General features: G+C 39.0%; 1 protein-coding gene across 1 annotated transcript; it reads right to left on the bottom strand.

The window, feature by feature from the left end:
• Positions 1-1,781: 1,781 nt before the first annotated feature.
• prkg3 (protein kinase cGMP-dependent 3) lies at positions 1,782-12,242 on the bottom strand. The gene is made up of 22 exons (XM_010734674.3): positions 11,837-12,242; positions 9,961-10,050; positions 9,039-9,101; positions 8,752-8,878; positions 8,381-8,547; positions 8,101-8,214; positions 7,438-7,543; positions 7,252-7,315; positions 7,084-7,161; positions 6,861-6,949; positions 6,232-6,297; positions 5,992-6,039; positions 5,802-5,843; positions 5,593-5,704; positions 4,678-4,814; positions 4,489-4,578; positions 4,138-4,279; positions 3,844-4,007; positions 3,476-3,592; positions 3,099-3,161; positions 2,807-2,882; positions 1,782-2,410 (listed from the first exon to the last, which is right to left on the bottom strand). Exons 2-22 carry the CDS (start codon positions 10,046-10,048, stop codon positions 2,324-2,326), a joined length of 2,040 nt encoding a protein of 679 aa, XP_010732976.2. The 5' UTR covers positions 10,049-10,050; positions 11,837-12,242; the 3' UTR covers positions 1,782-2,323.
• Between the last annotated feature and the right edge of the window lie 1,182 nt (positions 12,243-13,424).

Below are 13,424 nucleotides of genomic sequence, written 5' to 3' on the forward strand. Positions count from 1 at the left end.
AATAGGTATTAACTTTGAGTGATGGAAGCTAATATGATGCATGAGATACAACACTCCATTATGCAATATGTGAAATATGTAATGCAACACTGAAGGCAGGTGTTTGGGTTAAAGGGGGGGGACATGATTGGTGTGTTACTATCCACCTGTTTTTATAAACATTTTTAACATGGACAGCAAAGTGTAAAATGCAACAAAATGCAATGGTAACAGACTGAATTAATCCTGATGTACCAAAACAACAAAAGACAAAACTATTGATGAGCAACAAGGAGACTGTAAGCTTCCTCAAGTTACAAACAAATAAATATAAAGGCCATATTTCTATCATAATTCTACATTTTTTCCCAGTATTTTAGGTTTAACTGGCACACTTTTAATTTCATTGTTTGTTGTGATATATACTAGCACCTGATTGGAGAATTAGTGCAACCTACTGGATCAATCCACTCGAAGGCAACATAGATTGGGCTGCAGTGGTTAGCACTGTTGCCACAGCAAGAAGGTTCCTGGTCAAATCCTCGGCTTGGGCCTTTCTATGTGGTTAATTGGTGACTCTAAATTGCCCATGGGTGTGAATGAACCCAGAGAGGATAAATTGGATGGATTGACAACGGAGGTTCCCAAGGCCTCTAGAGGGAGGGTTAAGTGGAATGGCTTGATTTTCAATCTGAGCGAGGATGAAGGTTTGTGTTTTTTTGGATATGCAGCATTTTTTTTCTGATGCATCTGTTTTCGAGGTTTGTGTGTTTTTGATTTTACATAATTTCTGTATTTGCAGCTGTTTGTGTATTTGACTTGTGACACACTATTTACTTAAAAAAAAAAAGCCACAGATGTTTTAGTAAGTTCCTTTTTTTCTGAATCATACAATTGTGACCTATTTTTAAAGATTCAAATCTTCAGTAGGAGTGAACAGGCCAGTTGGCCAAGTGTCACAGACAGGGTAGGGAAGTCATAAAGTATTGTGAAACATTGTTTTTTGTTTCATGGGATTTGTCGACAACATAAAAAAGATATAATTACACAAGCTTTAATCCTGTTTACTCTGTTTCTTTCACGTCACGTGCACTGTCTGCAGGTAAAACAAGGTTGTTCCCAAATACTTTTTGATTCTATGTGCAGGACAGCAGGAAACCTCGTTTCTTTGAGAGATCATTTTGTACTATACAGTGCATCCTCTGAGCCACTGCTGTCATAGCTGTCTGCATTAAATTCAAGACTTCAAGGTGTTTTCAAGGAAGGAAACATCTGGGTGTGTATCTTTCCCCGTTTTGGAAGATATGATTGCTTTCATGTGAGTTTTTTTTTTTCTGATGTGGAAAAATAGTCTCAGTAGACAAGTATTAACAGGAAGGAACAAAGGGATTCCTTCCTTTCCGGTTTAAAACCTGCTGCCATGACAGCCAGCTGTAGTCCTCCAGAGCCAAACATTCATCTGAAACCAATTCATCTGATACCATCTTTAGAAACACAATATTTCCCCTTAGTGTATTGTCCATTATCTCAAATCTAACCTCCAAATATTCCTAATGTTGCACATTTGGGATTTGGATGTAATAAAATCTAGGATAAGTATAGAAACAAACACGGCTGACTCAAGCACATACGGTAAAAGCACTTTTATTTACTAAACTCGACTCATGTACAAATGTTTTTATCAGGATGTTTTATGATCTTTTTTAAGTTACAATCAAGGTGCGTGAAAATAATCTGCACATAAAAATGGGGCAGATTATCCAAGAAAAACAAAGGGAAAAAGTGACAGTTTGTAATAAAAAATAACAACTTTAACAATATCAAAGCATTTAACAGCTTTACGTCAAGCAGGTAAGCATGTTTTATCTCTAAAACTAACATAGATCCAAAATAACACGAAACATTGGAGAAGATACTGATCAGATCAGAATGACATCAGTATCGATTTAATTGTCAGGTTTGTTATGAGCTGGCCAAAATGACTCAAGCCTTTTTTCTCAGATAGCAAGCACTCAGATTTTATTCTAATCAGTGAAGAGTGTTATGTGCATGATGTTATCAACACTTCTTCATCATGCACCAAATCTCCCTGCACTGCATTTGGAAACAGAACGTCCTAACATCTCATCTTAACACCTCCTCATAGTTTTGGCCCTTTGCCACTTAGATGTTGTCTCTCTATAGCAACAGAGAGGCTTTGATAAATAATTTGGAAGGGGTGGCTCCCTGAAGTTTGACTCTTAATGTCATAATCGGATTAATATGAAATGGGTTATGTTACCGTGTGTTGTTTTTAAAGTGATTTTATCCTGATTTAGATCCATATCTGGGTGATACTTTAATATTAGAAGTCACGGTCCCAACCAGAGAACTCCTCCTCTGCCTTCGTTTGATCAGCAGGGAAACGATCAAAGTTGATGTAGCAGGGGCCCTGAAGGAGGAAAATATAACAGCTGATTTAATAGTTCATTGAAAATTGTGGCTACACACAGTCCTGTCAGACCATGACATTAACGACAGTCTTCTATGTAAATAGAGGAAGGTCCTGAAATCCTGTATAACTTCTTACTATGAGTAATTGTACGTAAACAAACACTTTCTGTGTCTGTGTTTGAACAGTTTGGCTCGTTTGATATTCAGTATTTCTGTGAACAACACTCACACAGTTCTGACAGCACATTAGGTGACATTTTAAAGTGTTAAACTCGTGTTTTTATAATTAAAGTTTAATTGATGCACATTATGTCATGCATTTTTTTAATGTTATGGAGAAATACTGAAGACTGGACATGAAAGAACAAACTCAGGTAGCAGATTTTTGACTTGCCTTGCGTATGAGTCGAACTGTGGGGGCGTTGAGCTGACCCACGCGCAGCTTGTGCCAGTTCATACTGCTGAACCACCTGAAGGCAAAAGATGAGGTGGAGTACAGGTCAAACACAGAGTGAGATATAACTAAAATAATTCATCCTGAGTTGAAAAAGTCAGTCAGCAGCAGAGGTGGAGACAAGAAGGTAAGCTCATGGAATACTTCCAGTGCTTTTCCACCTTAGGATTATGTGGTATTACATATATTTCACTATTCAGCACTCACATTTATGACATGTTTCCATAGTTACCTGTGATGTCGGACATCTTTGATTCCATTTTTGGTGTTTCCTAACCTCTGACCTGGTCGAGGTCTGGAAACAAAGGCATGACATGTCACAAGATGAGGACATTTTTTACTATACAACTTTTCGAAAATATTGCATTCAAAAACTATTAAAAAATAAGGGTGCGCATTATAATACAGCCTATTTATTTGCAAATATGTTCCATAATTTGTGCTCTACACTGTGAATAACTGTATGAAAACGCTTAAACCTCCGTTCAATCTTTGCATGCATATTACATGACCCAATTGTATTTCATGAGAAAGTTATGCAGGCAACACACGCAGAGTTCACAGCAATATCAGTATATGAAATTTTAATCGTGATGACGATGATTTCACCTGCACAGTTTGCTGATAATGGACTTGGCTGCCTCACTCAAGTAAGGAGGATACTTGAGCACACCGTCCAAAATCTTGGCATAAATCTTCTGAGGCTCCGAACTGGAAAAGGGAGGACTGACAAGAAAAGAGAGAAGAATGCTATTACTTTAATCTTTCAAGCATCTGACTTTTAAAATGACTCAGAAATCAACTGCTGATGGGTAACTTGAATCGCAGACATACTTCAATGCTGCCATCTACTGGTTAAAAACGAAGATTCACATTTCTTTGTGTGACTCTCTTAGACATAATGATCGATTATCAATATAAGCTTGTCTGATATGAACCATATGAGACAGCAGAATCAAGGCAGGTGTATTTGTTACCTTCCCACCAATAGCTCAAAGATCAGGACACCAAGGGACCAAAAGTCAACTGCAAAGTCATGCCCTTGGTTCTTGATGATCTCTGGGGCCATGTACTCAGGAGTGCCGACAAATGAGTAGGTTTTCTCACCGCGCACCATCATCTTGGCAAAACCAAAGTCCACCTGCACAGAGAAACACAAACATTTGCATACCGGTAGCTTTGTGCTGCCCTCTACACATGACAACATGCATACACACACACACATTTCACATATATAGTATATAAAGTATAGAAATTGAGTAAGTAATCACCAGTTTGACGTAGCCCTTCGCGTCCAACATCAGGTTCTCAGGCTTAAGGTCTCTGTACATGATGTTTTTCTTGTGAAGGTAGGCGTAGGCCTCCACCACACAGGCAGTGCAGAACACAGCGACGGGCTCATCAAAACGCCCTCTGAAAATCAAAGAGACATAAAGAATTAAATACCACTCTCAAACATCTAACTCCTCTGCTCACTATAATTTGCTTTCAAACTAATTAATTAACTTCCATCACTTTCTTCTGCTGATTTTTTATTTATTTTCACTCTAATAAGTGAAAAAAACAAAACAAAAACTAATGATCTAAATGAAGAAATGAGATAGGAGTCTTTGTTTTCTCACACTTCTTTGAGTTTGGTCCAGATCTCCCCTCCAGCACAGAACTCCATGACCATGTGTATGTATCGTGTGTCTTTAAAAGCAGCATGAAGTCTACAGAAAGAGAACACAAAAGCAGCATTAAAGACCTGACTGACACTTCCAAGTTCTCTGTACATTAACGACTGAGTTTGCCTGCGGTGTCTGTGATACCTGACGATGAAGTCACACTGGATGGATTTAAGGATCGCCTTCTCAAACAGCATGTGCTCCTCCTGTCTCTTAGCAACAATGTTTTTCTTGCTGACTCGCTTCACGGCGTAATATGCCCCATGGTTCACAGTGGTCATCTTAAAATGACAACAAAACAATGAATGAAACTGTCAGTGCTGAATGTACGATACATATAAATACAACAGCCACAGTTTAGAAGCTGAAGTTAGCTGAATATGATAATAATATATTTAAAGGTCGTCAGGCTAGTAGTAGTAAATGTACTGCAGACTAGTGCTGGTAGTTTTACTGCAACTGACTTTATACCGTGGATTTATTATTGCCTGAAATGGAGGAATGTTATATATTTTTAAATTTTTAGTGAAGGTAGTCAAAAACTTTAGATGAGCAGAAATATTTTACTTTTTCTTATCCCTGATTTTTTTACTTCATTTTTCTTGTAATACTTAAAAGGCCATAAAGGTGGAGAAATGGAGAGGAGAGCTTTTCTGGCTCTGTAGCAGTGTTTTATTTTTTGATTTATTTTTATTTTATTTTGGAGTTCTTTATTCATAATAAGTGTTTTTTTTTTCTTTTTGCTCAATTGTCTTTTTTTTCCATAGATTTTTTTTCCATAGATATTACTATCTTGACCCCGTGACCCTGATAAGGATAAGTGGTTATGGAAAACGGATGGATAAGGGACTTTCTTTACTATGAAATTAAATATGACATACAGTTCACTACCTTTCTACCTCTTGCATTTTCCCTCCTGCACTTAAGTGTAATGTCTTTTAGCCAGGAACAAATGTGTTTTAAAAGATATTGCCTTATCTCAAAGAAAAGACATCAACTCCAACGGTGGTTTCCAATGGTTTTAGATAAGAGGAGTGCTGTTTTTAAAAGTATACTCACCAACTCAACGCGGCCAAACCCTCCGACTCCGAGCGTGACATTATCTCCTTGATAGCGACCTTCCTGATACAACACAGGAACCAGATCCTTAAACCTCAGAGTGGAGCTGGGACTGACAGAGACAGAGAACTTTTAACTAATGTTTCAAGGAACTCATTTGTGTGATTCATGTGATTGCCTCCATCTTATTACCTCCTATAGCCACTCACCTGGACTTCTCTGGTGCTTGTGCCTCCTGCAGCACTTTGGAGCTGGGATAAAAAAAAGCAAATGGCAGTAAAGATATTTGAGCAGGAAACTAATCAAGATGGTCTCTTTCATTTATACATCATACAGTTCTCATCAAGAAGGAGGAAACTATTCATAGTTATGAAATAAACAATGTTCTACAGTACATACTCATCAAACAGCTCCAGGTGCTCTATGGGAATCGTCTCTTCAAACACCCTAAAGAACAGGAAGGCAAGATTAGCCAAACTGTGCATCGAACAAACACACAGTGTAAACAAGGCGACAAAGAACAAATACACTTTAGGATGTTTGACGGATGTTTCTCACCGGGAAGCCTCCACTGCAGAGCCCGACTGAGCAGGAATATCACCTTCATTTACATTCAGAATATGAACATGTCAGACTCACTCTTTGTCAATGGAGAAGCAGGTGACAGGGCCGTCAGCAGTGCAGGTGGCAGTTCTCAAGACTTCACTGCAAGAGGAAAAACATTGCTCATGTCCACCCGGGGAAAACTATATATCATTACTGGATATAAACCCCTCAGTGACGGAAAAGTCAGAAATTTTAAGACAACTATGTCTTAGGACCCGAAATCTATGATGTCATCGAATGAATAAACAAGAGCAGATAATAGAAGATCTTGATGTACAGAGGTTTCTCCAGCACATTACAGAAAGGGACAGAAGCTTATCTCACTAATGCAGCATAAATATGCATCTGAAAACCCTCCAAATAAAGTAAATTAGATTACATACTGTGTTTATATGTATATAACAGTTCAATATTTGCAAAATGGATTTTCTTCTCCAAATTTGCATTTCAACAGCATTAGGTCAATTAAGGAAAGTTTCAGGATTCATCTGACTTTAAATTTCTGAAGTGAAGGTAAGTCAGTGGTGACATTTTCAAATTAATTGGCAGCTTGTGCAAGCCAAATGTCAGAAATGACAGCAGTTAAGGGAGGTGCACGGACCGGTGAATGTTGCACAAGACTCTAACAAATGTCCTCAGGCATGTTGTGTTGCCATGGTTACCGTATGAGAGCCTGTTCCCCGAAATGCTCCCCTTTTCCCATCCTACGAATCTGCTTCTGATGTCCGTTCACGTTCTTAGTCACCAGGACCTTAGGGAGAAACACACATTAGAGGGAGGACAGCCAGAAAGCTTGCATGTACCTTATGACATACAGTGTACATGCCATCTAAATATGAGTTCATGCACATAATATGACCCTCCTTTTATATTAATTAATATTACCTCTCCTTTGAGGATGATGTAGAATGTGTTTGCTTCTGCTCCTTCTCGGACTATAACATCTTTGTCTTGGTACTTCACCTGAGGATGACAAGACAAATATTACAATAAAGGTTATATATCCGTATACTGACAAAAAATGTATCAAATATTAGACATCAGAGTACACACCTCCTCCATTGAATCAATAATTTTGGACAGCTGAACATCATTCAGGTCCTTCAGAGTGCGAGATCTGTAGCAGCATTAAAAAAATATAGCAACAGGGTCAGAAATAGTTCTTATTCAATAATAGATGTATTGCTTTAACTTGGGCAGAGAGGGTATTAAATCCCCACTAGCTGCTTTAAAACTCACGTTTTCAGGAAGCCCATGAGCTGCTCCCGTTTCTTCTTGGACTTGTTGGTAATGATCGTCCTGTAGGTCTGTCGCTCCATGCTCCACAGACGCACTTTGGTCTTTGCTGCAATGTAAGTGGAGGTGATGAGTCTTTACCAGTAGAAAATATTATAAAAGACTATTATGGACACCAACTAAAGAAAACTGAAACCTCACAAATACACTAATGACATACTCAAGACTCACTCATACATGACCCCCACAGGAACCTGATTTTTTCAATAAAGGTTAGAGGAATTATAAGTGAGTCCATTCTTACACATTTTTGGTGACTCTCAACTCTCGGTTATTAAGAGTTTCCTGATGGACATTTTATTAAACTGCTGCTGTTAGCTAATGTTAGCTCAGTTTGTTAGACGGGCAGCCCAGTCCATAAGCTCAAGGGGGTGTTAGTGTTTGTACCACAGGTGTTTTAGACCCCCAGAAAGAGGAGGTTTTTCTGGTGTTGTGCCAGAACTGGAGCTGGACAACAGTGCATGTTTGATGTTTTGATGTTTTGATGATCTAAGAAGAATTATCACACATGCTATTTAAACCGTTCTTACAAATTTAACCAATACCATTATTATTGTCATTATTATTATTATTATTAGTAGTAGTAGTATCATTACAGGTGCTGACCTTTAACTGTTGCTGTCCGTTTGCAGTTGTACAGGATGGCCAGCTCCCCAAACACATCACCTGTGGTTAGGGTGCGGAGGTCCCGGCCTGCCTGGGTGACAACGAGCTCACCAGCTAACACGTGGAAGGAGAAGAACGTTGATTCAGACAGAAAATGTGCAGAGTTTCCAATATATTTTCTACATATTATACATTATGTTTTTCAATAAGGGGTTTTCATTTCAAAACATATTACAAATATTTGAAATAAACAGCCAGACACAGAAACACACATACATACATGCCACTATGTACATGCTGTCTCCTTCAGAGCCCTCTTTAATGACGTCCTCCCCCGGTTTGAAATTAAACACCGATAAAAGATCCACCATCATGGCTGTTTGCTCATCGTCGAGGCGGCTCAGGAAGTCGTTCTTTTGGATGGCTTTGACAATCAGATTTGTCTCACTGATGATGGGAGGTGAAAAAGGTCATCTTAATCTCAGGTCACTGAAATCTTCCGCAGCTCTCACACAACATGCATCAGCCATCATACATTATTAAGGTGCAGGAGAGGCAATTAGATTGGATTTGCCACAATGGGCAAAGCAAAAACCCCATGCAGTCTGACTTAAATGGGATATTCTCTCATCAGCACTACTGATTACCAACCTGGAGGTTTTCTTGACCCTGGTGCGTGTAATCTCCAGGGTCTCTGGGATTGGTTCAGGGGCGATGACAGCCGCACGGCTCTTCCTGACCTCTGGTTCAATCTCATTACCACTCTGGGAGGGAAACTCTGAAACAGACAAACAGAGGGACACAAATGGAGGATTAACTAATGTAAATGGCTGCCATGTTTCATGTTGAATTAAAGGTCACCTCGATCGTGTGTGTGTGTGTGTGTGTGTGTGTGTGTGTGTGAGTCTCTGTCCCTGGGGCCCATGTTGAACTCTTACCCAGATCATGATATTGACTCTGGAGATCCTGCAAAAACTTTTCTTTCTCCTGCAGTCGTTTTTCTATGAGGATAAAAGCAGAGAAACATATTTAATGTATTCAGAAGAAACAGTACATGATTCATATTCCTTCTTCATGACATGAAAAATTTTACTTGCATATTGAACCAGTACTGATAAATAAATGTTTTTTTTCCAGGCTGCAATGACTCATTATTAATCAGCCAATATATATGATACAATATATGTGGGATAAGTTGAAAGCCAAAATGTGTGTGGTCTCAAAGATGTTTTTTTTTTTAAGGGTGCATTGGTTTTCAGACTTTTCTTGTTGTAAATTGCCGCTGATTTTTTCATTTGTCATGATGCTAATGTAGTAATTACAGAAAAAAACATGCATTAAAGAGGAACTGTAGCAGTACCGACTGTGATCAGACAAAAGAAAGCAAGAATTTTAGAAAAACTGCACACAAAATGCCGGAGCAAAGACGCTTCTGTGCAAGTTCGACATGTTTCAGTCTGACTGAAAAGGTCACACTTACCCTGCCTTATGCATACTTCCATAAAAGTACAGAAGGGGAACTAAACGACAGAAACTGGATGAAAACAACAAAAAGAACTGGAGTTCTTTAATTATGAGATCAGAGGCTGAACTGAACACAAACAGACACACTTCCTGGTCAGTGCATCCTCATCTAGCTATTGTTTCTTTTCAGATTTAATTGTCCTGCTAATTAGTCGTGAAATGATGTTCTTTATGCTTTATTTGTGCAACAGAGATGTGACATCACACTGTAGTACATTGTGATATCACAGCTGGATGTGGTCATAACCCAGCCAGATACCACATAGCTGTGATGTTGAGCATGGTCAAAATTCAAGATGCTCTTTAATGTGATATATTTATGTTGGTTGCACTCACCCAGGTCTTTGTTTTGCCTCTGCAGCTCCCGGTTGATCAGACATTGCTTTTCTAGCTGCTGCTTCAGATCCTCTACTTGCTTCTCCATAACTAGAGAGAGAGAGCCATTGATGTGAAGATACATCAGTGGTGTGGCAAACAGATAAACTGCAGCTATACAACTTTAAATGATGCATTTGAGCATACAATACAGTACTAAACATGGTGATACTTACACACACAAAGCCCCATATATCACATTTCAACTGCATGTAACTATGCTCTGGTGCCTTTTTTCACAAGGCACTGAAGTCTACTCCACTGCCTGCACACAGCAAGAAACCTGCTGAATAATGCAGACTAATGATGGACAGTCATCAGGGTGCTTTCCCAATACTGTCACACCCCACCAGCTTTTGCCTAAGATCTATGGCTGTACCCCTGGCCGATGATGGCACAAAATAGTACAAAACACTAACGTTATTTCAGACTCTCCTTGGGTATTTCTATAATGCACACTAACAAATTATTACAGCAAATGATTTGCTACAGGTTCATTAGCACTGCTGTGTGAGATACGTTAACTGCACACCAGAGGCAAAGAAGAGATCTGTACAAAGGCCCTGATAACAAGGTTTCTCTGCCATTTTCATGTTGCTGTTAATGGAAAGAAGTTTATGCCTCCATTGACAGGCCAAACATTACAATCATTACAAACACAACACTGCTGGTTACTCGACCAATATCTTAAACACACACACACGCACACATGCTCGAGTAAATCCTGAGGTGGACAAGCTGTTTGCCAACGATCACTGTGCTCATCACATGACCCCCAGTTACCGCGGCCTCACCCTGAACATTGGACACCTCTGAGGTTAGACGTGATGTTAAAGTGAATCATAAAGTCAATGAGCAACAAACTGTGACAAAGGGAATATAAAAATGGATCCTGTGCGCACAAATGATTCAGTATCAAAGGTGGCACAAAAAATGTGCTAACTGGTCTAGTACACAACACAATGTAGCTGCAGTGCTCAAGAGTTAAGAGGCCTGCAACATGAAGACATTTTACTGCAAACATAATAGTGGAAAAAAAACTATGTCACTGCATGTTGCATGATACAAGGAGGTCAAATTTGCCTCGGAGGTTTCTTATTAACCTGTCACACACACACACACACACAACAGGGCTGTGCACAAACACAATTTATGAGCTTTCTAGGAACTTCGGTGACTGCTGGTTAACATTTAATGAGAAAAACCCATTGTTAGCTTAACTCTATGGTCTCAGGGAACCATGATTTGTGACGTAAATGTCTACAAAAAACAGAGATAACGTTAGAAAGCCATAACTCTTGGAGTCTATTAAGTTTGATGCATATTTTTCTTTTTTAACAATCATCAGCCAACAACGTTCACATAAGCAGTGATTCTTATAGGGAGACAACAGGAAAATGTAAAATTAGCAGAGACAACTGAACAAAAAGGGGCATATCTGTCTGCAGGAACATGATGCTGGACTGATTACCATTATACTGATACAGGCAGCAAACTGTACACTCCATACAGCCTCATTATTAATTCATGACCAAGTGTAACTACAGCTGAATTCTCATAAGATGCTCTGTAATAACAAGCTGGAGAGAACATGTGTCTAGACTGTTAAAGATGCAGTTTTTTTTAACTAGATATTCAGGTTTTCTGGCACATGATCATCAACTTTTCACTTAATGGAACTGCTATGGCAATAACTGTAACATCTCAAAGTGGGAAGCCCGTAAAGAGAAGAATCTGTACTTTAAACACCTTGAGCCACGTGATGAAATATAACATCTAGAGCACACTTGTCTTTAGGATCCTTACACACAATGATACATAACATGTAGACACTCACCTGCAGGCTGTGTGTGTGGATCAGGAGAGACGATGAATATCCGTCCAGCTTATAAAGGCCGCATGGATCATAGGAGCCAAATAATCACTGTGAGCTGCTCACCCTTCAGTTGTAGAGAAGTATTCACTGTGTGTTCAATTTCTTCTTGACCTCCAGACTGTCTACAGACTGGACACACATGAGCAGATACAAACATACAGTCTGCAACCTCTCTGGCATTACTTCCTCTTCTTCTTCTTCTTTTTCTACCGCTGCCCACTTTCTCAGCTTACATTGCCATGTCTGCTCCACAGCTTTTACTATTTTTACTCCTCTCCGGCTATCTCTCACTCTCAATCTTTCCTCCTCTTTCTCTATCTGTCAATCTCAGCAGCTCTGGTGTTGAATCATTAACGATAACCTAAGGCCCCTCCCATCACACCAGGTAGAGGAATACAGGCAGGAGGAAAGAGGAGGGAGAGGATGGACTGGAGAGAAAGCTCTAAAAATCATGCTGGGCTGCTAAAATACACTGATTTTTTTTTAGTGGTCATTGCTTAAAATAAACGTGTGTATAGTGTTGTTGCTTTTTTTTTAACTTTAAAACATAGATGCAATACTGTTTTGTGATTTCTGTGACATTTCATAATGATTTATTATTTCCTGCTGACCGTAGTAGACAGACACCAGAGAAAATGTATGTGCAGGCATAAGCAAACAATGACAAAGTCAGTGCAAAAGATGATAGGAAAGGGAAGTGATACGAGAACAAGTAAAGCAAAGATTAATTTTAGATATTATTTTATTCCACTTTGATATTTTTGAAAAAGATACAGTTTTTCAAAGGCAGTCTCTTTATAATACGATCATGCTGAGTGCTTTTGGGAGCTGGAGTCGAGGGAAGTTATCAAAGCTCGGGGCAACAAGGACAAATCGTAGATTACATCTGCCGGAGTTAGAAAGTGTCTACTTCATTAGGTTTCTATTTTTCCACATGCCAGTGGATGTTTTCCAGGCTGCAGCGTCACTGAATGAATCTAAATGAGGCTGAAGGGTTACCATTGTGACAGAGGGTGTGGGACTTTATTGTTCACGGTTAATTATTGATACTCTGGTTAATCAATGACATTAATGACCCCGCCACGCAGAGATAAAACAGATCTGAAAAGAACTGGCAGGCAGTGTGTGTTATGACTTTTATTTTTCCATTAGAAACAACATGGTTAAAACAACCACCGGCCACTTCATTAGGTGCATTTGTACAGTCCAGTGTGAACCAATACAACAACTCTGCCATAAATAAACTCTCATGTATGTAAATGGAGTGGCTAAAATATTAGAAACCTCCTCAGTATAATACACTACTGCAAACTACAAGTAGTAAACATAATAGTTTAATTATTGACAGTGTCAACAAAAACTGAAACATTGATAAGCTTCATAAAAGTAGAATTTATGGCATGTGGAGTTTTATTGGATCAAATTTGATTGTACCTATTGAAGTGCTTGTTCTGTGTATATATTAATAAAAAGACAGACTGACTGGTGTGTTCGTTGCTACTAAAAGTAACAGAGTTTATCTCATTCATGATGTAAAAATCACCAACTG

Source organism: Larimichthys crocea, chromosome XI (genome assembly GCF_000972845.2).
Source record: "Larimichthys crocea isolate SSNF chromosome XI, L_crocea_2.0, whole genome shotgun sequence".
Taxonomy (NCBI): Eukaryota; Metazoa; Chordata; class Actinopteri; family Sciaenidae; genus Larimichthys; species Larimichthys crocea.